The sequence below is a fragment of the Bubalus bubalis genome, chromosome 18 (assembly GCF_019923935.1).
Source record: "Bubalus bubalis isolate 160015118507 breed Murrah chromosome 18, NDDB_SH_1, whole genome shotgun sequence".
Taxonomy (NCBI): Eukaryota; Metazoa; Chordata; class Mammalia; order Artiodactyla; family Bovidae; genus Bubalus; species Bubalus bubalis.
The window spans coordinates 12,604,082-12,631,090 of NC_059174.1; the positions used below are offsets into that span (position 1 = coordinate 12,604,082).

The 27,009-nt window shown below is 51.9% G+C and overlaps 1 protein-coding gene and 1 long non-coding RNA gene across 4 annotated transcripts in view; one reads left to right on the top strand and one right to left on the bottom strand.

The window, feature by feature from the left end:
- Positions 1-22,380, bottom strand: part of FBXO31 (F-box protein 31) — a 36,650-nt gene extending 14,270 nt beyond the window's left edge. Inside the window, exons 1-4 of one of the 3 annotated variants that reach the window (XM_025268496.3) lie at positions 21,991-22,380; positions 11,662-11,733; positions 8,262-8,348; positions 1,418-1,494 (exon numbers count right to left, since the gene is read on the bottom strand). In XM_025268496.3, coding sequence (XP_025124281.1) covers positions 1,418-1,494; positions 8,262-8,348; positions 11,662-11,733; positions 21,991-22,339 — 585 coding nt within the window. In that variant the 5' untranslated portion in view covers positions 22,340-22,380. The remainder of the gene's footprint in view (positions 1-1,417; positions 1,495-8,261; positions 8,349-11,661; positions 11,734-21,990) is intronic. The other 2 variants (XM_006046128.4, XM_006046129.4) reach the window with 2 other exon arrangements.
- A 61-nt stretch (positions 22,381-22,441) lies between these two features.
- LOC112580214 lies at positions 22,442-26,577 on the top strand. Its single transcript, XR_006545961.2, has 2 exons — positions 22,442-22,961; positions 24,450-26,577. It is a non-coding gene; the product is annotated as an uncharacterized LOC112580214 (long non-coding RNA).
- Positions 26,578-27,009: the final 432 nt, after the last annotated feature.

The following is a 27,009-nucleotide window of genomic DNA, read 5'->3' on the forward strand; positions in this document are numbered from 1 at the left end:
GGGGGTTGAGTCCCCAGCTTCTGGTTCCAGCGACAGAGAAGGACGGAACTCAATCACTAATCGTCTGAGAGGAGGGCTAGTTGACGGTGCTCTGTCAGGGGCCCCACTTTACCCTAATTATCCCCTGCTTTCAGAAGCCCTTTTAAAAAAAAAAAACACACACAACTCTATCATTCACTGCCAGTAAGAAAAACAGTGACCCCCTCCCGCACTGGAACTAAGGAGAGAATAAGCCCACGCTGGGAGCTGTCTGGCTTATCCCGAGAGAACATTCTAACAGCAAGGCTTCCCTGGCGGTATTAATATTAAACAAATGTGAAGTGAGTTTCTCAACAGATGTTTCCACTACATTATAAGGAATATGAAGCAATATTTATCCCTAACCAAACCCCACCTGGTGAGCAAAACCCGGAGTCACCAGAGTCACCTGGCAATCCACGTGAACCTGGCTCCTGGGACCCTGACAGCCGCAGCAAGGCAGACCCGCCAGCTGTGACCCGAGCTGCAGCCAGAGCCCTGGACTCAGGCTTCTGGCCCGCCAGGTGTATGTGCAGCAAGAGGGAAGCAGAGGTGGACCCCAGGCTGCCGCAAGGACCCCTGGCTTGGTTTTCCCTGCACTGCTGGCCACAGTGACGCTAAGGCCGGGGCGCCTGCCTGGAGCTCGGTGAATACAAGGCCCCGCCCGGCTTCTGTCCCGGAGGCTGTAGTCATGTCAGCAAGAACACCAGCAAGAAGGGCCGTGTCCTCCTCGATGCTGACTCCAGTTAACACCAAGGAAAGTCAGGTCTGAATTTTTTCAGACGGATCCAAAAATTGATCAGTTAGTTTTTTACATAAGATAGGCAAGTCATCAGGAAGCATATAAAGATTAAAACCAAAAGACTTTTCTCCTGGCTACCACCAAGGAGCTTATATCAAACAGCCACTCCTGCTGGGACCAGCCATAAAGGCTGAAAAGGGGAAGTTAAAATGCTGCTTGAGGAGGCAGAAGGCAGGCTTGCAGAGGAGGGACAGGTGCCTGCCACAACCCCACGCACGTGCCACACATACCTTGGAGCAGAGCCAGCATGGGCCTTCCATCCAGAGCCAGCCTCTGAGGGCCCCACACTGCCTCCTGTCCTTTCAGACCCTGATTTAGGGCAAAGGGCCTGTGCACAACCCAAGACGGGAGTGTCCGGGGCCTGTGACAATCAACGGCCCTTGGTGTCCAAGAGGCAGGGATCAGGTAAAGCATTTTGTATCACAAAGTCCCTGCATGTGGCAGGGGCCAAGAACTACTTAGTACGAATCTTTGCTCATTTAGAAAATAACACCTGGCCTGTTGAGTCTTTGCGACTATCTGTCAGGTAGGAACCACTCAGGCAGGTGGACAAAGTCCCTTGCACAAGAATCCAGGCCCGAGGCTCTTCAGACTTACCACCACGTTCAGCAGTCCTCCGTACGGCCCGATATCCGGCTGCCACAAGCCCAGGATGTGTCTGTATCGGTGAAGCACTACAGGGAGAGAGAGGACAGGGCTTTGCTGTAGAGTCAGCCAGCCTCCATGCAGAGTCAGTAATCGGAGGGAAGAGCATTGGTGGGGGGTGAGGCTTGTGAAGAGGTCACTCATGAAGGCTCACAAGAGAGCCGTGCAAACAAATGGGGCTTTAAGTAAACCTTACAAGTTCCTAAATCATTCTAAGAGTAAAAATGTCTTTAGAAAGCATGATAACGGGGTTATTTTGAAACCCAGCCTCTGCGTATCAGCTCCAGTGACGAGGAACTGCTGCCTCAAAAGACATGCAGTGGGCACCCTGGTGAGGTGATGAGCCTCCCGTCGGTCTCCACGATGGAGTAAGCATGGGACTCTTTAGCAGGGCAGAGTCCAAAATGTCATGGGGCTGTAGAGTAAGATTTAAAACAGATCATCCTTCTTTAAAAACAAAACACATTCCCGCCTTATTTCAAAAGCAATGCATGTATATTTACTGGGGGCAACAAGAGAAAAGGGCACTTGAGGCCAACCTGCGATCCCACTGCATGGCCATGTGCAGCAGGTGTCCTGGGAAAAGTCCTTCACTTCCACTTCCTTTGCACGGGTATTTGTGGAGTGAATAGTGAAAAGTGAAAAAGTGAAAAGAGGAGCAAACTGCACAAAGAAGTGAACCAGCTCATGCAGGGCCCTGCCTGCCAGCTGCAGGGTCTGGGGTCTCACCACAGCCAGTGTGCGGTGCTAGAATTCATCTGTCAATTGGATTTGCCCATGGGGGCCAGGGGTGGGCAGACATTCTTGGTCAAACATTATTCTGATATGTGTGTGTTCCTAGACGAGGGTGACATTTCAATCTGCCATCTGACGGAGAAAGCAGATTGCCCTCCCTCGTGGAGGGCCATGTCCAATCAGTTGAAGGACTGAGCAGAAGAAGGCTGGTGCTCCCGTGAGTATGAAGGAGCTCCTCCTGCCTGGCTGAATGTTGGGAAATCAGTCTTTTCTAACTTCAAACTCTAATCATGGGCTCTTCCTGAAGTGGACAAAAAGACTAACCCTCCCACAAACAAGGGAGTTTTCTCTTGGCTGACTGTGTTGACCTGGGACAATGGTCTTTTCCAGCCTTCAGATTTGAACTGAAACATGGGATCTTCCTGGGTCTGGAGCCTGCCAGACTTCGAACTGGAGCTACACAATTGGCTCCTCTGGGTCTCCAGGCTGCTGACTGGATCCTGGGACTGGTCAGGGTCTCCATAGTTGTGCAACCCAACTTCTTATACTGCTCTCTTTCTATATGAAGGAACTGGTTCTGTGTCTAAAAACCTTGGCTAACACCCAGTGGGAGCCATGGATGGTCTCCAAGTGCAGGAGCTGCATCATCACAACTTCAGGGAGGAAGGCCAGGCAGCAGGGTCCAAAGGGACCTGAGCCCAGACAGCAGCTCTGCGGCCGCCACTTGGTCTGGGGTACAGGGACAGGGAAAGCGGGTCCAGCATCATCCCGAGCCCACAGGGCGTGCAGAAGACTGGTGGGAATGTTCCACCAGCCTCCCTAAGGTTGCAGCCTCAGAACACACATCTTCTGAGTCAGCTTACAAGACACATGTTAAAGTCAGTGGTTGTCTCATGGCCGTGCCCCCATAGGTTTTGCATTTGTTAAACAAGCAATAATAAGCAGGGTCAGAGTCATAAGCAAATACTGAGCTCCAGACAGTGCAGCACACACGCACGTGTTTAGGGGTAAAACAGACTAATGTCTGCCACTTACATAGAAACACAGCACATTATACGATGGATGCATGGACAGGTGTGTGGGGGTGAAGTGGGGCAGAGAGCTACGGAGTCGGGTAAGTGGGTGCTCACTGCACAATTCTCTATACTTTTCTGTTATGCTTTTAAAATGTTGCCATATAACTGTGGAGAAAAAAATCAAATGGGCCCATACAGCATGGCCTTCTCTTATCTCCGGTCTCCCATCTTTCCAAGATCAATCAATCTGATCCTGAAGCCCCTGGAAAGTCTGTCCAAAGAATCTGCCACCGACCTGGCAATTTCCAAAGGGGAGTTCCTTCTTCTGCTTTAAAAGCAGCAACTCTCTGAAAAAAAGAGTCCAGCCTCCCGTGCTGCCGAGAGCAGCAGCTGCCTCTGGATTGCAAGCTCCACGCAGGTGAGCACACACGGGTATGCCCCTGGCTCCTGGCCCACCCAGCCTGGGCCCTCAGGACAGTTAGAGGGAAAGTCAGAGACCACCGGCGTCAGGTGGGCTGGGAGCATGCTGGCCCAGAGGCACTCTATTCCCTAAGATAACGTGATGCCTGTGCTTTACAACATATTCTTCAGAAAGTCTCAGGGTTAGTCCAGGAGAAGCGACCTGACAAGCCCCAGTGGCCCTCGGACTGAAGCGTCCACTTGAGTCACACAAAACTTCAGGGTGAGGACAGGAAGGGCAGCCCCATATGCACGGTGGCCGCCTGTGCCCGGGCCTGTTGGGAGGCCGGCTCTAAGGCGCCACGGCCACAGGACGGAACAAGCACAGACAAGCTCAAGCACCTGCCCTCGGGCTCGCCTCTGACCCACGCCCGCACCCTGCCTCAGGCAGAGGAGGGGCCCCCGGGTTTAGGACAGAGTCCCCAGCACCTCCTGGCCCAGGCGCTCAACAAACCCCAGGGCTCCCCACCTGGAGGAGGATCCCCAGCTCAACAAGCCCTCCTTCCTCCGTCTCCAAACACGCATTGACCACTCAAGTCAGGAGAGTAAAGTGGGATTCAGTCCCACTTACTGAATGGGGCTGGAGAAGACAATGGCAACCCACTCCAATATTCTTGCCTGGAGAACTCCATGGACAGGGGAACCTGGCGAGCTACAGTCCATGAGGTTGCAAAGAGTCGGACACGACTGAGTGCCTGACACACACACACTGAATGGGGCCCACCTGACACTGCCCACATGCAGACAGTGGGCTTGGGACCTGAGGCAGCCAGTGGACAGGATCAGACCCTTCAGGGGCTGTCCCACCAGAAGCAGGCGTGCTCAAAGCGCCCAAGTCCCAGGAATCCAGGGAAGCCGGGTGTTCCAGTTCACAGGCGAAGCAACCAGAAACCAGAGAACCACACTTTAACTCAGCGAGAACAGTGAAAATGCTCCTGCTCTCAGCCCCATGAAGCAGGACTTGGGCCTTCCAGAAGGAGCACCAGCTCAGAGACCCTGCCGACCACTGATCCCCAAGGTCAGCATGGTTGCGTTCAGAAAACCAGCCCAGGCTCTCAGGTCACCCCACCACCACCACCAAAACAGGAACAATGGTCCAAGATGACTAAGGAACCTCTCAGCCCAGGAGCTAACAGAAAAACACTCTGTCCTAGTCAGGGCCAGCCGATTCTCATCTGCCAACGGGAAGGGCCACTTAATAAGCCAAGTGGGAAACTCCAACACACTTGACAACACCCAGCCTAAAAGACCCATCTTCCCTCGGCATGAGCTGAGACTGAGCAGTCTCGCCCCTGCTGTCCTGCCAGCAGCTGCCACGGCCCACCACGCTCGGGGCAGCCGGCCCACCACCCACAAGGCTGTAACATCATTTTTGAATCACTACATCTGTCGTGCAGAACTGAGGTTTCAGGCCCAAAGGAAAACCCTACATGCAACTGACGGTATCTCCTGCCACCCACTAGAAACTTTAGGTAGCTGGAATAAAATCAGAGGAGAAAACACTTCCAAACTCACTCTGTGAGGCCAGCATGACCCTGATACTAAAACCAGACAAGGACACCACGAGAAAAAAAAATTTAAGGCCAATATTCCTGCTGAACACAGATGCAAATATCCTCAACAAAGCGTCAGCAAACCAAAAAGAACCGCACACCACGATGAAGGGGGTTTTATCCAGGGAGGCAAGGATGACACAAAACCCGCAGATCAATCAATGCGACACACCACATTCACAAAATGAAGGCTAACAACCACGGGAGCCTCTCCACACACGCAGAAAAGGTCTTTGACAAAATGCAACACCCATTTATGATAAAAGGATATGGAGAGAGTGTACCTCAACACAACAGAGGCCATGTGTGACAAACCCACAGCCAGCAGCACATCAAACATGAACAGCAAAAAGCTTTTGAAAAACAAGGATCCCCACTCTCCCCATTGTCATTCAGTGTAGGATTGGAAGTCCAAGCCAGAGCAATCGGGCAAGAAAAAGAAATAGAAGGTGTTCACGCTGAAAAGGAAGAAATAAAACTGCCACCATTTTGCAGATGACATGTTACCATACCCTAAAGACACCACCAAAAACTCAGACTGAATAAATGAATCACATAATGCGGCAGGATACAAAATCGATATACGGAACAAAGTCAGGAGAAACATCCCACAGACACACGCTCTCCTCTCTCAGACACACACCCCGCTGGTGCCCACAGCCCTTTCCAGGAGGGCCCTTCTGCTTTATCCTTACCCATGGTCTCCTGCCTTTCTCCGTAGCCATCCTGCAATGCGTTCTCTGCTCCACTTGGCAGACTGGGTTTTGGAGGGGACTTCCCCTCCAAGGACTCCACCCTGTGCCATCTATACCTGAGGATTAAAAATGGCCTGGCCATCTCCTCACCCACGGGGGTGATGTTCCACTAAACACCTCATGTCTACTCGAGCAACCTGGAGCACTGCCAGAATGCTGGGTCTGAGCCTCAAAGCCCAGAGCCCTACAGGTACACGAGGTTATTTTTAAGTTCAAAGTGCACCATCGATTCACACACACAGACATGTGCTAGATTCATCAAAAAGGCAACACACATACCCCCGGTACAATCCCAACATCCTACAGACATGGATTGTCAAGACTGTCAGTTAGCTACACACACACACCACCCCCAGGAGCAGCTGATCTGGGCCACAAGGCTTCAGAGAGACTGTGTCTCTCAGGTCCAAGGGAATAAGGCCCAGAAGACTTCAGGGGACCTGGGGACCTGAGGTCCCATGGCTCCAGACAGAGCACAAGTGGACAAGGAAGAGCCCAGGGCCTCGCTCCTCACAAGCCAGTCATCACAGCAGACGTCTCTGGAGCTTGGGAGAGCATCAGAGCACGAATATCAAGAAGCCCTCAGTTGGGACACCTTAGGACACTGGAACCTGGAACAACACCTGGGCGTACAGAAGCTCAAGCTCAGTTGAAATTGATTTTTCTTTTTTTCACGCATGCTTATTTTTCCCTGGTATTCTTGTAGACCATCTAAAATAACAGACCAGTTCTCAGAGAAAGGCAACCAAGGCTGACAACTGGTTACTGTCACTGTGTCTAGATCTCCCAGGTGTCCCGCTGTGCTTTTATAACTACACTCGCAGCTCGAGGCGCCAGCAATCCCCCACTAAAGCAGGGCCTCGAGGCAGCGTCAGCTCCAAGCAATGGGGACAGCACGCATGCGGCTCTGGTCCAGACGCTCGAGATGTGGTCTCCCAGAAGTGTGGTCAACCGTCGGGACTCAGGACTCATCCTCATCACTGCAGGAAGCTTCTCTCCACCCTCTGGGCACAGAGAAGGACACCTCTCAAAACAACCTGAGGCACTTCCTGGTCCCGGTCACCCCGAGAGGCGTGCTGGAATTCCACATCAGCCTGACAGTGTACGTCCTGGAAGAAGCCTGTGACAGCCCTGTGGCATGATAACCTCTAAGTGCTGGTCTGTTTGTGCCTAAAAGCCCGCGACACCTGCTTCCCCTCAGCACAGCCAGTGCCATCGATCCGCTGTTCTCATTGATACCCGAAACGTCACCATCTGTCCTATGGGGCTGGAGATGGCGCCTGGCTCACTGACTGCTGGGCGCGGGGGGGATAGCACAGCCCAGGACAGAGTGTTCCAGAGAGCCGACTCCCAAGAGGGCCAGAAAAGGAACAGGACTCACATCTTCAGCCAGCCAGCCCAGCCCGGGTGTGTGGTGACTGCTCCCACACCAGTCCCCTGGGCCTGGGTGACACACGAGGTGGCTTTGTAAGTGCACAGTGCCCAGAAAGTGCCCCAGAGCACACTGCCTAGACTTCAGGATGACCCTGAGTAAAACAGGACTGGCCAGCACACAGCAGCTACATGGAGTCCGGTGGGGGTTAGGAAAAATTCCACCAATGACTCTATTCTCTCTGTTTTAAGCAGATTTTGTTGGAAACTATGCTCTTCTAAGACTCAGGAGCGGGTCTGCTCAATGCAGATGACGCTGGCCCCTGGACACCCAAAGGGGTGGGGAAAAGAGCAGGAGAGGGTTGCCTGTGCTTCTCGAAAACGTGAAAACAGCTTCCAGCGCATCCTGGCTCAACCCAATACAAACAGAGACAGCATTCTTCCCCTGTGGAACACGGCTTAGGAAGATGTCTAGAGCTCAAGTGATGCCCATCAAAGGAGGAAATACCCACTATTTCTACGTACTTTTGTTGTGTGTGTAAACTTTTTACATTGACGTCTACTGTTAACACATGATGACTACAAAGCCGAGATGTGAACACTCACATTTCATCTCGGAAGAGGTAGGTTTTAAGGCTCCTGTGTCTCAAGAAGCGATAAATGTTAAAATGCACAGCAACACATGCTCGTGCTTGCTACAACCCCAAACCCAAAGCGGCTGCAGAAACCCTGCCCATTTGTATAACTGCCCCAGGGCTACCACTCAGGAGGTGAAAACCAGCAAAAGCCAAGGAGGTCAGCCCACTGCCGGGACCAGAGCCTGGGTGACAGGCCCTGCCAGCAGCATCTCGGCGGTGCTCGCCACAGAAGCGGAAGCCAGGGTGGGGTTGAGGGTGGGGGTACGTACGGCAGGTGTACACGTCTCTGTACTTCATGTGCTCGTAATCGGGCAGAATTCTCATGAAACGTCCCGACTTCACTCGTGGGTTTATACCTGAACAGACACAGCAGGCAAGGGGCTGAGGGGGCTTCCGCCTTCTCGACAGGACTCGCCATTTGCTCACCCACATCACACGCTTCCCCTTACGTCCTCGACCCCTGGAACCTGCAGGGGCACTCGCCATGGTGGCAGGCCCGGCCAGAAGGAATTGTGGTGACAGGCATTGCTGCCAGTCAGCGATCCATGCTGGGAACTCCCCACGGCAGGCCCACTCGGGACTCCCCCAACCCCAGGCTCTCTCTCCATCACCCACCACGATCACCAGGCTTGCTGAGTAGGGAGGTCAGAGGTCACGCTCACAGATATTGGGGTGACCGTGTAGGGAGCCCTGTACCCCAGCTAGGATCCCCGGCTTGCCCGGTGCATACCTGGCATGTCCTTCACCTGTTGCATTTGAGCATGCTGTTTGTGCTGAAGGACAGTACTTGCCAGCCCCTGAACTCAGTCAGACCCCTCGCTCCTGAATCAAGGTAGCTGGGTCCACTATCTAAGGAGGAGAGGGGTGACTTTCTTTCACCACCTCCTCCGGAAGCTAAGGATGAGGCCCTCAGAGCAAACTCAAAGAAACACGGTTCCGGGGATGTGAGGATAGAAGCTGAAGCTCACACTGGCCGGGACAGATCAGACACTCTGGGATGCCGGTTAACAGACTGCAAATCATCCTCTGCACTTGGCAACCACTTTCAAGGGGTTGAGAGCCAGCAGTTATGACCTCTCCAGATGTCCTGCTTTGCCTGTGACCTCCCCATGGCCCTGTCCCCTCTTGCTGGACTGCCCCTCTCTACTGCTCACCTGCCCACTCACTGTGCCCAGACATCTCCTCCACAGGACAGCTGCCCCCAGCCCCTTTGCCCACAGCTGAGATGAGCTCCGTGGGGGCCTTAATTTCTCACGCATGTTCTCCCCCAGGCACTTCAGCCCCACCACCAGGCAGGTGTAAGCCTCCCTCCAGGACTATTTCAGGACTTACAGCTCTTACAGGGAACTCAAGTCACTTTCACATGATATCATCAAATGGCCTAACAAACTCAAGCGGCCCGATGATAAGAACTTGTCGTATTAGACCCTCAAGGAAACAGCTGACCATTCCCCAAAGCCAGGAAGCCTCTCGTTTCTGTGCTGACAGAGGCTACTGCGGCCAGTGTGGTTCAGACAGATACTGATGCCCACAGCGAGGGTGGCCTCCTGAACTCCCCGGACTTAAGACTCCAACTCTGGGGGAGCAACGCTGGAGCCAAGGGTGGAGTGGGGCCCTGGGGACACCCCCAGGACAGAGGGCAGGAGGACAGGGTACACAACCAGCTCTCCACTCCTGGAACTCTGGGCTTTGCAGGATTCAAAGGAGCATTGTTCTCGCCCCTGAGACCAGAGGACCAGAAGAAACTACACTTTCCCAGGAGTGACCACTAGGGCCCCCAGATCCACTTCCCCTGGAGGCACATGTCTTCTTGGGGAGTGGGACATGGAGCAGAGGTCAGAGAGAAAAACTAAAGTGCGAACGTGGACAGGGAAGGTGGAGCGGGAAAGCCTGTGCAGACCAGCACTGGGTCCAGGACCCAGGACAGGGACAGGGTGCAGGCAGGGGTGGGGACCAGGACCAAGGACAGTGGTGGGGTGGGGAGAGGGGAGGACCAGGACCAAGGACCAGGGCCAGGGTGCAGGGAGGGGTGGGGACCAGGACCAAGGACAGTGGTGGGGTGGGGGGAGGGGAGGACCAGGACAAAGGACAGGGGTGGGGTGGGGGAGGGGAGGACCAGGACCAAGGACAGGTACAGGGTGCAGGAAGGGGTTGCCACCAGGACCAAGCACAGGAAGTGGGTGCAGGGAAGGGTGGGGACCAGGACCAAGGACAGGGGTGGGGGGAAGGTGGAAGTCCAGGACCAAGGACAGGAGTGGGGAAAGGTGGAAGTCCAGGACCAAGGACAGGTCCGGGCGGGGGATAGGGCAGGGATGGTGGCTATGGTGAGTAAGGATGCAGCCCAGGCCCCTGGCAAGTGAGGAACTGGGGTGCTGGGAGGTAGAAGTAGGCCGGGACATGCAGGGCTCTGGTGGGAGTGGGGCGGGGGCGGGTGGGTAGTGGGGACGTGGCCACCTTGAAGGTACAGTCAAGCACCAACACCAAGAACTGCCCATGTCCAGGGTGGCTGGGCTCCTCAGAGGAAGATCCACGGAAACCCAGAGACTCTGACAGGAGATTTCCCAACTCGTGAGCAAACTAACCCAGGAACACCTGCCAATCTAACACCCCCCAAGTGGCCACGGGATTGAGACGGAGAGAAGTCTGAGGGGATGAGGAAGTCAGCCTGGATTCAGGGGCCAACTGTGGCCCATGGCCTGCCTCCCCACACTCTGCTTGTGCAGGGGGTGTGGGCCACGTGAGGAGGGGCTGGCCCCCTGGGAAGCCCCCCATTCTGAATCACAGGTGTTCCCACAGAGGACCCCAGCCCTGGCTTCCTAGGGAAGCCGCTCAGGGAGAAGCACCACCTGGTCTGAGTGTTCTCTGCAGAACTGGTACAAAGTGCAAAAGAAGGTGAAAACCAAAATCTACCAAGATGCTTTTAAGACGAACAATTAAGGTCCTTTCCAGAGAATTCAGCAGGTCTCCCTTAGGCCAAAGGTCTTTCTTACACCGTCTTTTACAACCCAGCCCCGAGGGTTAATAGCGCATCACACCCCAGCCCAGGTAGGGAGAGGCAGGATGCCCCCTGCAGGACCCTGGGTGGCATCAGTGCCAACAGCCTCACACCTGAGGGACGGCCAGAGGAGAGATGCTTGGGGCAGGGGCTCTGGGCATCAGGGAGCATTGCTGGCGACTCTGGAAGGCAAAGGGGCGGGGACAAGAAATGGGGGGAGGGGCGGGGACTGGGGGCTCACCACTGCTGCAGGAAGCGAGCCCAGGAAGGGCAGGGCTCGGGGAGGTGGAGGGGCCCGGCTGCTGTCACACATCACGGTCACCCCTGCTGCCACATCTCCAGCCAGGCTGCGGGCCAGGACCCAGAGAGGGGCGCCTCTGAGCCCCCCGGAGCTGTTTTCAGGGCAGCCACGTCTCCCAGATAAACAACACCTGATGCACTTGTGCTGCAAAGTCAGAGTCATGCTTTGGCCAGAAATGGGGAGAAGAGAGCCCCCTGCCTGCTCAGTGCCGTCACGCCTGTGCTGGCTCCACGGCGTCACCTCTGACTTTAAGGGGGCATCTGAGAACTGGCCCGTGGGCTGAGGGCCGTGGACTTTTACTTTACGTGGTTGCTGCTCAGTGAGGGTCCGCCTCTGGAACCAGTCAGCGGAAGATGACAACAGAGTAACTTACGCTTGGCATAGACATCTCGACAAGACACGCCCGTGATCTCCAGCTTCCGCAAGTTTTCACAAACGCCGTACTCTGTAACAAGAAACGTTTGCTGGGAATTACAGTCAAGAAATCAGAAAGCAGCAGCAACAGAAAGACTAGGGGAGGGGCTGGGGTGGGCATGCCTCAGCCTTGGCCGTGTGCTCCGAGCCTGACCCTTCTCCCACTGCGGAGGTTTTACGGGCCTTCTCCACACTCAGTCAACACCTCACTCACCAGTGAAGCCACTGTTCTATTTTTAGATGACACCACTCTGAATGAAACAGCAATCTGCATTGTCTATTCTGATTAGCTCTGGAAACCTAATCGCTCAAACCCACAACCAGACAACCAGCTCAGGAACATAGTGAATACTGTGTGTTCCCATGGAAATAAGACCATCACTGGTATCAGGGTTCCACAAAGGCCCCAGACCCCGGTGTGGCTACTGACTCTGCAGTGAAGACACAGCTGGGGCTGCCCAGGGTAGCCTTGAAGCAAAACCCTATACCACCTCCACGACAGCACTCTGCCCCACCTCAGGCAGGGGCCCCAGGCTCAGAGAGGCTGGTGACTCAGCAGTCCTTCCAGAAGGCCAGCAAAGGGCTGTCAACCTCATCACACCATGGCCGTTCCCCTGCCAAGGCCTGGTCTTTCCAGCGGAACGCCTGACGTCAACCCAATGCTTCTGTGGCTGCGAGGACTGTGACGGTGTCCAAGCCAAGCTCAAGAGGCAGACAGTGAAGCAGCCGCTTGGGGCAAGGCGGTCACCACCAGGCCTGTCTCCCTGCCTCCCCTGCTGACGAACAGCCCATGGCCTGCCTCATGATCACACAAAAGCACACGTGCTACCCTCCTGCCAAGAAGAATGTGGACTCCACTCCGGAGAGTCATGCAAGTCGCAAGAACTTGAAAGGAACTTGATAGTGAAACATGCTGTGTGTGACCTGGGGCAGGGGTGACACCTGCATGTCACATGAGCCACCAGCAACCAAGAGGCCCCAAACCCTCTCAGACCACGTGGGGGACCAGCTGGAAGGGCCACTTCCACCCTGGCTGGCAGTCGAGCTGGAGTGGGTCTGCCCACACTCTTGAGAAGAGCTCGGCCCCACACCAGACGGCCTTCATGAGCTCCCACCACGGTCAGGCGGCCGCCTGACCACCACGGGGCTGTCACCACCTTGGGTGATCCCCATAAACAGTGTCCTTCCCTTGCACCAATGACAGCGCACTCAAAAACTGTCACCACACAAGACCTGCTGTGTGGTTCTGAAAGGACAGCTCCTCCCCCTCGGTTCCAGCAGCAACCAGGGCACATGGTCAACAAGACCTGCCTCTTACTGCCTCACAGACATGATGGACATGATGGTTTGGGAGCCCACTAGGGGGCAGGGGGTGGGAGCCTTCTCCTCCAAACTGTGCACTTTTTTTTTTTAATTTATTCTCTCATTTATTATTTTAATTTATTTTTTTATTGAAGGATAATTGCTTTACAGAATTTTGTTGTTTTCTGTCAAACCCCAACCTGAATCAGTCATAGGTATACATATACCCCCTCCCTTTTGAACTTCCCTCCCATCTCCCTCCCGATCTCACTCCTCTAGGTTGATACAGAGCCCCTGTTTGAGTTTCTTAGCCATACGGCAAATTCCCGTCGCACTTTTGTGATACACACGGACACTGCCGGTCAGATACAGGGCACAGACCAGAGATGCACCTGCTCTGGAAGCCTGTATCTCGCAGAGGCATGGGTGCCACCCCGCATGCACCTCCCGGGGCCGAGTCGCTGAAGGCAGGCAACCTGATCTGAGGTTTTCCTGTCTGAGTCCAGCAATCGTCCAACCTGAGAGAAACAACACGCTGCCTCCCAGCGATGGCTTGAACTTTGGATGACTGAAACACGGTGAATCTCTCTGCACAACGTGTCAAGAAAAGGCACTGTTAATATCACCCAGGAGATGAACCTGCATGAGCAGACAAACCAACCACAGAAAAGGCCACCGACAATCGGAAGGAAAGCAAAGGTATGACACAGTGCTAATAAATATGGCAACGCTCAGTGGGTTTTCCTCAACGTTCTCCAAAGATAATACATTCACCAAAGCAGAACAATGTCATTCTGACCCAAATGTTCCTGCAAGAAATGTTCGGTATTTTCCACATGATGGGAAAGGCTTTTTTTTTTTAAAGTTGCGGCTAGGAACGATTCCACCTCCTCTGACTGTTCTATAAACCTTTCTGTAAGTCACTGGGGAAATGCCATAAAGTAGCAGTAAGGCCAGTGAACCTACATCACCACGGAGCCTCCCTCCCAGAAAAACTCATCCTCCTGCCCAAGATGGTTACAGTTAGCACACCAAACCATGCTGCCCACAGCTGCTTTCTAATTGCCAGCAATTCAAAAAGTTTCCTTGCTAAACTAGTACATCAGGCAGCTTGTGAAAGTCTTTTTTGAAAGTGTCTACTCTAAAACAAGCAACACAGTCTAAAAAAAAAAAATAGTTTGGGAAGGGGGAGAAAAATGGCTGGCTGAGCTAGACTTGAGGAAATTTAAATTAAACATAGAATCCAGCTATTACCCTATTTCTAGTACATTCTCAAAAGAGAGGAAAGTAGACTCAGAGATGTGTGTTCACCTTTGCTTACAGAAGCATGGTTCACAATAGCCAAGAAGTGGGGGCAACCCCAGTGTCCATTGACAGATGACAGATAAGCAAAATAGGTCCATCCTCACAGTGGGGATGGACTTAAAAAGGAAGTGGCCTTAAAAAGGAAGAGAGGCAGACACCTGACACAACCTGGCTGAACCTTGAGGACACTGTACTGAGTGAGATGAGCCCATCGCAAAAGGGCAGCATTGTATGGTCCCACTGATACGAAGTCCCCAGAGCGGCCCGATTCATAGAGACAGAAGGTAGAAATGGAGGGTGCCAGGCACTGCGGGAGGGGAAACGGGGTGTTACTGTGTCATGGGGACTGAGCAGCCACTGGGGAACATGGAAAAGTTGTGGCCATAGTTCTGGTGATAGCTGCACAGCCACATGAATGCAGGTAATGCCGCTGAACCACCCACTTCAAAAAGGTCAAAGTGGTACATTTCACTTTGTGTATATGTTACCACAATTAAAAAAAAATTTAAATTGCCACTTCCAAATATTCCAATCAGGAAATTTCCGAAAAGCTATTTAATGCATGTTTCGCCAAGAGGGAAAAACAGGCCAGGAATCTGGGCTGAGTCAACACTGAAGCTGCATCCTCCTGTGACCCGACTGCCAGGGGCTCCCGGCCCTCCTCACTCACTTCCCGTCCAGTGAGGTCCCTTGCTGCCCAGGTTTTACCCAAGCTGCCAACCACAGACGTGTTTCTTAATGTGCAGGAGGTCTTTTCTGTCTCCATGGGTGGGGACGGGTAAGAGTGTTCTCCTCTCTTTTCCACTCTCTCGCCTCTACAGGAGGACCCAAGGGTCACATGCTACTTCCCAAGACCCTGGAAGAAAAAACGGAGGTGAACGGAGCTGGTGCCTGTGCCTGCCGTGGCTAAGACGTGCAGGCACTCTGTGTCAGAATCGAAGGTGACAAAGTTAGCGACATCCATCTATGGGCTGCACCAGTCCTGGAGTCCACAGTTACAGGGCACTCAGCCCCATGCTCCAATAAAGGCCACTCAGGAGGGCTCTGCCACGCTGGATGGCCACAGAGCCAGAACCAACTCTGACGCAAGCGAGGGGCACATGGGATGAGAGTGGGAACAGCAGGTCATCCTGCTGTTCCAGAGACGGGGCTGGGGGTCCAGGGCAACGCAGGAGCACTGACAGGCTCAGGCAGCAAAGCGCCCAGATGGGGCGACCTGTGGGTGGAGCCGGCAGAGACACACCTGGAGGCACAGGTGGGGGGTGCAGTGCGGAGGCCACTGCACTGCCAGGCAAGGCAAAGGCAGGAGAAAGGCTGGGGCCCAGCCGTGGCCCCCAGAAGGCAGCAGTGGGAGAAGGGGGCTGGGGGAATGCGGCTGGGTCGTCTCCCACCTGCTGTAAACTCAGTTCCCCAAACAAAACCAAAAGGTAATATTGATTGGAAATGTAGTTCATTTTTGTTTGCACTAGATTAGGGGATAATTATAACCCTTAATAAAGTATGGTTGGAATTTCTGAGGCTGTAAAAGGAGGCAGAGGCAGGGATGGGAGCTGGTAGAGAAGGGGGGTCCATCAGGCTTGGGGTGGGGGGGTTTCAGGCAACTGGCTTTCAGGTCTCCTGCTCTGAGGACACCCCTCCAACAGCAGAGCACAGGTTCCAAAGTCCTGTGTGTCCCACAGCTTGCTGCTTTCCTTAGCTGTTACTGTAACTGCATGAAATGCCTTTTAAAAATAATAATAATAATAATAATGTAGCAGATCTGGAAAAGCACTTTGCAGCCAGCTCATCTCAGGATGGACGAATGTAAAAACCAAACCTAGACGCAGCCCATGGGCATTTCCTATTAAACACTTAGAATATTCGGGCTGCTAAGCAAACAGTTCCCCAGGACAGCTGATACCACCTACACAGTCAATGAGACTTCTTCCCAACCAGCTCCACCTCTGCAAAGATGAACAGCCTCAGTGCCAACAGGAGCCTCGTCCCTCCAGCCAGAAGATGCTGACCCTGTCCAGCTCCATGATGGGCACCCACTGGCCAAGGGAGCCCCACTCCCACTGAGGCCCATCTGTCATTCTTAGACACTTATTCCTGCTACACACACCCCTGCTGGGTCTTACCACCCACTCCTGAGACCAGGGGGTAAGCAGGAGTCTGACTCTGCCATCACGTCTCCCCAGACCTCCTCTCAGATTTCAGACACTCCCCGACACCCCACTAATATTCAGCAAGCAGGCCTGCTGGGGCTACTCCGGGTTCCTCCCCTGCCCATCACCGCGGGGCAGACAGTGAGGGCATCACTGGCAAAGGATGCTGACTCATGAGTGAGAACCCAGGCCACCTCCTGGACCAGTCCTGGGCTTCTCAGAGGACAGTGGTTCCTCCAAAGTCCCAAAGACACACTCCTTCCAGCCAGAAAGACAAACCAAGATCCTCAACTGAATTACATAACCACTTTGTAAACACAGCAAACAGTGAATACAGCCCAGCAGTTCTTCCTGGCAAGGCACCCATGTTTGTCCAGTTAAACATGGCCAAGGGGGAATCTTGGCTCAGCACTTCCTGGGGGCCAGACGCGCTTTCTAGCTTGCTGCTCTGAGGCTAGCGATGTCCGCTAAGAGGAAGTGTCTCCTGTACCCCTCCTACTCTGCTAACTGGAAGGATTAGGTTACTCTGTGGAGCAGCATACGTGATGCAACTCCCAAAAATAAAGAGCCTGTAGTCCTGTCACTGAGCAAAGCAGGACAGGATAAGGGCTCCCCTCCAGTTCTGAGACCCTGCTGTGTGTCCAGGAGGCAACCTGGCTTCCTCTTTCTCCTGGTTGGGACAGGGATGCTGCTCCTACTACCTGGACAGTCTGTTTATACACCACCACCCACCCCACACCCCCAAAACAAGCAGGCTCAACAGGCATTGCTTAACGAGAACCATAAAATATTCCCAAAGCCAACAACCTGCCCACTTCACCTCCTCCCTGGATGATCCTTCCGAGCTCAGCCATGTTTATCAAAAGCCACATTTTTCACATTTCATGTCAGCACACCAAACAGAACAGAAACAGTGTTTTCTTCTGTATGCAAATACAAAATTGAATATTACTTTTGATTTTCCCATTTCTGTCATACAGCTCAAACATTATGGGAAAAGGATATTTCTAATTATGATGGAATTGCAGCCCACCTTAGACTTACAACTGATCAAAATATTATATAAATATTATTCCAGGGGTCACTGAGGCACTTACCATCAAGAGAAGAAATGGGCAAATTATATACTATATAGTTGAAACCTGACTTTATGTCTCTATGTCTTTACGTGTGAGCATTTCCTTTGCTTCTAAATATATCTTTTGCTATCATTTGAATGTTCTGAGTTGGAATCACAGTCTGAATTTTCTAGACGCATTAGCCTCAGGTAGACCTCACAAAGTGCTGCAGAGATGAACCGTATTAAAAATGGCCAGTGTTTCAAAATTCACCAACTAAACGGTGAAGTATTAACTGAGAAAAGCCTCGTCAGGGTCAAAGGCAAAGAATGGACTTGGCTTCTGCCCTATGCTCTGAGAAATGACGGCTTATTTATAGCCCCACAAGCAAGTAACTGCAGAGGGCCTGGAGCCAAAGGAGTGATGCATCAAAACACGGCTGGGGGGTGGGGGGGTGCAGGGGTTGGAAACGGGGAGAGGCAGAACACAGCTCACTCCCGACCCCGCGCCGCCCTGCAGGCCAGAGCTGCTCTGCTTTCCCATAAGAGGGGAGATATCACTTATTTGGTGTACTTGCCCCCAAAACAGAAGCACATATTTGGCTTCTGAGTAGCAACTTTCTTTCACCTGCCCAAAGAAACTATTTAATCCAACAGCTCCATTAGGCAGGGGGCTCAGAAAACCAAATTCTATAAAAAGTACTGATTTGTTACTGTTGGTTTCCTGCTGCTAGGACACTGAAAACCGTGAGATTCACGCTAGCACTGTAACAGCCACCCCACTCTAAGTTTCTAGGCTCCCTCCCCCACCACCCTCCACCTGCCCCCAAGTCATCCCCTCATTTTAAAAAGAGCCCCTGACTCGCATGTCTTGCCCGCAGCCCAAAACTCTTAGAAGCAATAAAACACAGGGGTAAGAAAAAAAATTTTTTCTAATTAAAAAATTTTTAAAAAACAAAACACAGGTGTGCAGCACCCTCTTCCCCGGATTGCTTGTCTTCTCCTCTGGGAAAACTGATTATCAAAACACAGAAAGCAAAGGCACATACACTGAGCGGTAAACACGCACGCTCACTAACGCCTCACTCGTCCTCCCAGAACACTAACAAGTGTCAGGGCTGGACCTGGGGCTTCAGAGCCAGGAACCCCAGTAGGCTGCGACCACCCGCCTCCTGCTCACCAAGGCTGGGATCATTTTGGTTTTTGCCTCTGTGCACATGACTTTGACCTTATCTCCCACCACAACCAAATGTCTAGTTCAGGATGGAAGCCGTTTAGGGGCTCAGAGAAATGAGACTTGTCTCACGCACGACTATCCTTACACATACTCCAGTCGTAATTACACTAACCCTATGGGATGCCTGTTAATGCTACATGGGACTGCCAACCACCCAATGTTGGACCCAGATGAAGTGGAAGTTAAAGTTACCAGAACAAACAAGTGAAACTGAAGACCCGGCTGTTGACAACCTCCATAACCTCAGGATGACAATCATTACTTAAACCGAAAGCTACCAGAAAATAACTTTGATCAATGCTGTAACTTTTGCAAAAGTGACTATAAGTGAAGTTTGAAAGTAAAGCACTATTGACTATGAGAAAATGGTCTGCATATATTAAACAGAAATTGATCCAGATTAAATAAAACTTGCAAATCAATAATAAAAAAATAACAATGGGGAAAGGGGCAAAGATTAAGGATACACAAATAAGAGAAACCAAAGAGTGCCAATAATTATATTTTTTTAAATGCGCATCTTCATGAGTTATCTGCCATCTGTAAATTAAATGAGATGCTGTTTCTCACCCAGATTGGCACAGATTTTTAGAAACAAATGGTTCAAACCAGAAAAAATTTAGGGGACACTGGATTAAACGACATAACGAACCCAGACCACAAAGGCAGCTCTGTGATGAGCACAGAGCACTCCTGTTACCTTCAGTGTCTTGCCTGTGCACGCCTCGTGACAGATGTGCAAAGAGGAAAACACACCTGTTAATATCTGGAGTGAAAAATCACCGCCCCCCCAACCCCCACAAGATAACTGGCCAGTTTCTAGCAAAACTACAAAACTCATAACCCACTACCCCAGCAACACCAGTTCTGGATATATTCCTCAGAGAAATTATCAAATTTAACTGCATCCAAGGAAACATATGAGCTCGTTCACTATCACACTGTGTGCAGTGAGAAAAATAAAAACGAGCAAAGGACCACACACGGCCTCTCCAAATTATGAACCACCACACAGTGCTCAGGAAGCTGGAACCAGATTTAAATGTATTAACATGGACAGAATTTAAAAACACAAGTTGACAGATGCGTAATACTCACGGATGATATATTTCCGAAAAACTAAAGCATGATAAGACAATGTTGGGGATGTTACAGGTGTATGTATATACAAGTAAAATCGACCCACAAGCGTGGCTGCTTCTTGGGGGTGGGAAAGACAAGGCTGATCTGGAGGGATTTGAGAGCTGGCTAGAAGGCTTCTTTTAAAAAAAAAAAAAGGAGAAAAATCAAAAGCAAATATGATAGAAGACTTAACTGTTATTTACTGGGGATGACTAAGAAGGCGTCTGCTTTACCATGTTTGTCTTTCATTTTTTTAATTTCTCAGAGTGAAAATTCTCCCGGCTGCCAGGCCACCTTGGTGAAGAGGAGGCCTTGACCCAGCTGTCACGGTGCCTGCTGTCCCCAGAGAGCTGCACTGAGAGGCACAAGAGCAGGAAAGGAAGGGCTAGTCGTCCTCCATCTGCCCCCACGCCTTTCTACATCTTCAGGAGGACTTTTCATATTTCCACTAGAAGTTATAAGAACCTGTCCTGAGCTGTACCTCTGGTTAATTTTACTCTGTGGCACACCTCTGAGCTTTCTGGTCACACAGAAGTCTTGTTAGCCTCTGTTCCTACACATCTTACAGTTTCCCCAGAGACAACCCCCTGGAGACCACCACACAGGTTTGGCTGACTGATGGAGAAACTCACAACGCTCAAAGCAACATCTGTGACAAATCTGGGACTCACAAGGGTACAAAATGCAAAACAAAGCAAATGAAACGGTGGAACTCTCTTTGCCTCTGAAAGAGGTGAAGTTAAAATGGCCGTGAAGCATCATCACCAGTTAGGGTGTGAGGGCTTCATCTGTATCATCTCATTTTACCCTCAAAGTCACCCTATGGGGGCAGCACTTCCCAATAACAGTTGGGCCAGGGAAGCAGCATGTCCAGGATCTCAGAGCAGATAAACAGAGTCTAGCCACTGACGACCAATCCTGAGGGTTGACCACTGAGCTTTATGGTAGAAAGATGATGAACTGACTGACCTCCCTCTGGAGAGGATTCGGGGAAAGAGGCCTTCTCATGAAGTCTTCCTGGGGGTGTAAATACCAACAGCTGGGCAATGAGTATGTAAGGTGTTATCAAGATGCACAGCCTCCCTGCTGCCCACAACCCCACTTTGGAAAGTTATACCCCAAGAAGATAGTCTCAGAAGTTCTAAAAGGTGTATGTAAGTCCCACCAATTCCTATAAAATGCACAAAGGCAGTCTCGATGGCACAAGGAAAAACTGCAAGCTTAAAAGTCTAACAGTAAAGGACTAGCCTGTGGCATACACAGGCAGTGGAACACTATGAAGCTTTTTTATACTGAACCCTCTATGAGATCATAAATGATACGATCCCATTTACGGAAAAATGTGTACATGACTCCACATGTGCGTAGGGAGAGACGTTTTCCAAAATTTTAAGAGTGGATTATCTTTGATAGCAAGAATCTCTGATGATTTTTTACTTTCTTCCCTTTGTTGTCCTTCATTGTTTGATTTTTCTTCTTACCTATCCTTTTTACCGAAACTCTAGAGTTTAGTGAACAGCAGCGATCTGTCAACGTTCAAATGAATACAGAGCCCTGAACTCTGGGTTAAGTAAAGCTGTTTTCAGGGGATTTGTTACAAAACTATTCACCACCCTCACTTCGGACATCAGCATCCCTAAGCGGGGCATAAGCGCCCTCCAGCAATGCCCGCCTCACAACCCACCGCTTCATAGACCAGGTCCTCGCCCTCGAGACCGTCCAAACCCTCGGACTCCCCTAACTATTCAAGTTCACCCTCATCGATCTCGTCAGCTCCGCCCCCAAGGGCTGGGGACCGAGAAGGGTGTCACAGACGTCAGCTAGTTCCCCGGCCTAAACCCAGCCCCAGCTCGCGTCACTGCCCTCGGCGTCCTGGCCCCCGTAGCTGGGGCACCCCCGCAACCCTCTCTGAGCACCCCATGAACTCCGCCGCGCCCGGAACCCGCGCCCCGGATCTGTGGCAGGGGCCCCCGGGGTCACAGCAGCACCCGACGGCTGGGACCTTCCCCCCTGGATCCCTGTTCGATGGCAGCTGCCCTGCCAGAGCCCGTGGGGACCCCACCCCACCCCCTCCCAGTCAAGGCCCCTGGGGCCCAGGCCGCGCCCCGGCGCACTCACCCTCCCGGCAGCGCCGCCTCCAGATGGTGTCAGTGTGCAGGATGCGTCGGAACTTGGTGCAGACCTGGGCCAGGCTGGGCAGGTCGGTGCCAGGCAGGGACGCGAAGATCTCCACCAGGAGCTCGGGCGGCAGCTCCAGCAGCGAGCATCGCGGGGGCGACGAGGGGCCCGCGCTCCGGTCGCCCCCGGCCCCGGACAGCGCCGCCGAGCCCGCCTCGATGCGCTCCTCCTCGGGGTCCGTGTCCGGTTCGCTGTCGGCCGCCGCGGTCTCGGCCGGGCCCCGGCGCTGCTGGCGGCGCCGGCATCCCCGCGACGGGCCCACGCCGCAGAGGCGAGCGCACACCGCCATGCCGGCGACTGACGGCCGCCGCGCCGCCGCCGCCCGTGCGCACGCGCCGCCGGAGAGCCGAGCCCCGCCCGCCCGGACGGAGAGCCCGGCCCCGCCACTCCACGCCACGCCCTCCAGGGAGCCTTATTCCCGCCCCTCCAGGGAGCTTTATCCCCGCCCCCAGGAGCGCGGAGTCCCGCCCCCCGGGGGAGCCGAGCACCCCTGGGAGAGCCCTGCCTCGCCACGCCCCGTCAGAGAGCCAAGCCCCGCCCTCCGGGGGGAGGGGGAAACCAAGGCACCACCACCACCACCACCCCCCCCCGGGATTCGAGGCCCCGCCCCGCCCGACAGCTAAGCCACGCCTCTAGTACATTGCCAAAGTACCTGTCTGGGGCTTGGTCCCGCCCACCAGAGGGGACCCGAAAAGTCTTGGGCTGGCGTAGCCGAAAAGCCCCCCGCCTCGACCGCCCTTCAAGGTTCATTAGGTCCCTCTCCTCGCAGCCCCACCGGTCCCAGGCGGCCCTGGCCTCCGCTCACCTGAGGACTGCGGGCCTCCCGTCGCGCGCCCGTACAGAGCACGGGAAAGGAATGTCACCGACAAACGCACGACGGCTGCCCCTTCCCGACTGAGCGCACACGACAGGTAGGCAGTAGATGGCGTGCTGCCGGTTGTGAGGGCCGAACTCACCACCTCCTGAGTACCGCACTGGAGCTCTCCCAGAGGTCACCCTGAAGACCCTACGAGGGACACCCCCCCCACCCCGCCCCCGGAGAATGCCTCGGGAAGGCCCTAAGGCCCCCTCCAGAGCTCCCCCCAAGGATCCCCAAGGAACCCCCTGGGAAGGCCCAGAGGACCCCCAGGGAAACCGGAGGACACCCTCTCTAGAGGACCCTCGGGAAGGCCTCAAGGAGCCCCCCAAGGATCCCCCTGAGGATCCCCAAAGAACCATCCAGGGAAGCCCCGAGGACACCCCCACAGGATCGTCCCAGGAGGGCCCCAAAAAGACCCCTGGGGATTCCAAGAACTCTCCAGAAAGGCTCTGAGGACCCTCTGGAGAATCCTCCAAAAAACCTGGAAGAGAGCCCTACAACCCCCATGAAGGCTCAGAGAATACCAGCCCCGGACCCTTCAGGAAGGCCCAAAGGAGCCCTCTTAGAACCCTCAGGACCTCTAAAACCCACCTGAGCACCCTTGCATGAAGAACCTCCCAGGGTAGCCCAGAGAACACTCTTCTGAGGACCTCCCAGGAAGGCCTGGAAGAACTCCCCGCAGGATCCCAAGAACCCCACCAAAAGTTTCAAAGGACCCCCAGTGTACATCTTAAGGATCCCCCCTCAGAGAACAATTCAGGATGCACACAAGGACACCCCCACCACACCTCCCCATGACCCAGAAGGGTCATATAAGGTGTGATTAGGGAAACAACACAAACTTATAGCACCTGGAACTAGTTAAGCCAAGTCGGACCCTAAATTGTGCCTTTGTTATTTAAAAACTGACATTCACTTATTTCTACCCTGATTGCAATGAAAAGAGGTAATCACACTAGATGGGTAGTCTATATGATCTTCAGTTCAGTTCAGTTCAGTCGCTCAGTCATGTCTGACTCTTTGCTACCCCATGGACTGCAGCACACCAGGCCTCCCTGTCTATCACCAACTCCTGGAGTTTACTCAAATTCATGACCATCCAGTCAGTGACACCATCCAACCATCTCATCCTGTCACCCCCTTCTCCTCCCGCCTTCAATCTTTCCCACCATCAGGGTCTTTTCAAATGAAATGGGTATATCTTTCCTTTTCTCCTTTGCTTTTCACTTCTCTTCTTTTCACAGCTATTTATAAGGCCTCCTCAGAGGCCAACCATTTTGCCTTTTTGCATTTCTTTTTCTTGATCACTGCCTCCTGTACAGTGTCATGAACCTCTGTCTGTAGTTCTTCAGGCACTCTGTCTATCAGATCTATATGACCTTTCTGTGCCCTGATTACCTTGTTTACTGTGCTCGAGGGTACTGTGGGTTCTAGACGGGAAGCCAGCTGGGGCCTGGGGCAGGGGTGAAAGACACAAAGCCTTCCTGTGACAGTGGCTTCCCCTTAAGCAGCACTAATAACAAGAAACTGTCATTTCCAGAGAGAAGAACGCAATTACGAGATTATGGAAGCAGACCTCTGCCTGGGTGAGCCCAGCTCCTTTCTGGTCCAGACTCACGTCAACACCCTGAAGTGCTGGAGCAACTGCCCAGAGCCCATATGGAAGCTAAGAATCCACAGACCACCCCAGTGTTTCTGGTCAGTGTTGCTCTTTCTACTCAGATTGAAAAATAATGACTCTTCGAGTTCCCTGGGCCCAGCCTCCACAAGGTCCTGGCTCTTCACTACTTCCTTAAGGAGGTCTCCAAGCGGAAAAGACAGCTGCCTACCCCAGTCCACAGAATCCCATAAACAGGTAAGTGCATCTTTTGACAAAAGTAACAATGCTGGACTTCAAACCTTGACTATCTCAGCTCCGGGCAATTGAAAAACAACTTGTGACTGCCTTCCCTGTATCTGGGTGTTTTTTCAAACTGTCGTCCAGCCTGTTATCAGAACTCGCCTCCTGCAAGTGGTAACACAGAAACAAAAGAAGAGTCATGCTTCACTCACCTATTTAATATTAGTATTTAATGACCCCATTGACTCCATATCACATGACACAGAGTACTTCACAATCCAGGCCTAACCTCCAGGTCTGGCAGCATCTCCTGTCACCAAACATCTCTCAATGGGAGCCACCCAGTTCCTTAGTGGGAACGCACCATGCCTTGTCACATCCCTGCCCCTTGTTCAAGCTGTCTCCTCTGTCAGGAAAACCCTTTTCCCAGTCTGTGCTGGTAAACAGTCACCCCTTCCACCTCGTCCTCAAATGGTACCCCTTCCCGGAATGTCCCTTTATTACTGCACCATCCTTTGTTTTATGACAAACACGTGCTTCCTTTGGTAGCGGCCTCCCCAGCTGTATCCGCTGTTACATGACAGACATGCTAGCATACATCACGCAATAGGCAAATGTGTACTGACTACATGTTGGCTGAGTGAAGAACAACAAACTGGCTAGATGGCTACAGAGGGAGGAATGTGAACCAAACAGATTTAAAGAAGCCTTGTGGATCATTGCCATCCCCATCCAAGCTAGGAAGTCTCTCAGCAAATACAAATGCGTCAACTCATGTGATAAGTATTTACAGAATGCCTGACTAACCTACATGCTATGTTCTACATGGATCCATAGATTATAAAGCATGCACTTCGCTGCTGTATATTTCAATTTGTTTTTTTTTTCTAATCTGTCTACTCACTACTAGGTCCTATTAATAAAATATTCTTCTAGAAAAGTTTTAGGGTATATTAAAATGTACAAAATAGTTTGGTTAAATTTCCATCTTTTGAAGAATGGTTAACCATGTTCATAATTTGAATTATGTATAATTCAGTTAAAAGATATACCTAAATCTACATTTTTGACAGCAGGAACAATAAAAGACTGTGTACAATAACCCACAAAGATGTTAAAGGTTTGACTTTGTGCTGACCATTAGAACAGAAAGAAATGGATGACCATGAGAACTGTGGTAATCCATAATGGGGGAGAAGAACCAGAGGGGAAGACTTAGGCTATCGCAGAAAACAATTACACATTGAACCCTGAAAGCTTTGTGTCCTTGAAGCTTTTACAGCCCGTTATGTAGAACTGGATCCTTTACAAAAAAACGCCAAAGAGGATACATTCATGCTAAAATGAGGGAAGATTAGATAGAAGAGATCTTTTTAAACGGAAAATTTTTTAAATTGTATACAATTTTAAAGGTTACTTTTTCTTGCAGTTATTACAAAACATTGGCTATATTCCCTGTGTAATACAGTACACCTTTGAGCCTATCTCACACCCAAAAGTTTGTGCCTCTCCCACTCCTGTGTTGCCACCTCCCATGGTAACCACCAGTTCTCTGTATCTGTGAGTCATCTTTTTGTTATATTCACTAGTTTGTTGTAGTTTTATTTTTTTTCCAAGAAAGCAAAGTGAGGATTTATTAAGTGAAAGTATGCTCACAGTGGGAGAGCAGGCAGACTAAGGTGAGTAGCTGCCTCACTTGTATTTTTTAGATTCCACATATAAGCTTGTGCCTCCCACTCCCCACCCGTCTTGTGCCCCTCCCTCACTTTCTCCACTGGTAACCACTAGTGTTTGTTCCCCATGTTTGCAAAGTCTGCTTCTTTTTTGTTATATTCACTAGAGTTTGTTGTATTTTTTTGGATTCCACATATTAGTGATATCATACAGTATTTTTCTTTCTCTCTCAGGCTTATTTCACTAAGCATAATGCCCTTCAAGTCCATCCATGTTGCTGGAAATGGCAAAAATTTTGTTCGTTTTTGTGGCTGATTGTATGTGCATATGTACATCACATTTTTACCCATTCATCTGTTGATGAATGTTGTTGACACTTCAGTTGCTTTTATATCTCAGCAATGGTAAATAATGCTGATATGAGCATTGGGGTATGTGTATTGATATCTTTTTTAATTAGTGGGGTTTTTCCAGATATATATCCAGGAGTGGAATTTCTGGGTCATATGGTAGTTCTGAATATTCATTGGGAGGACTGATGCTGAAGCTGAAGCTCCAATACTTTGGCCACCTGATGTGAAGAACT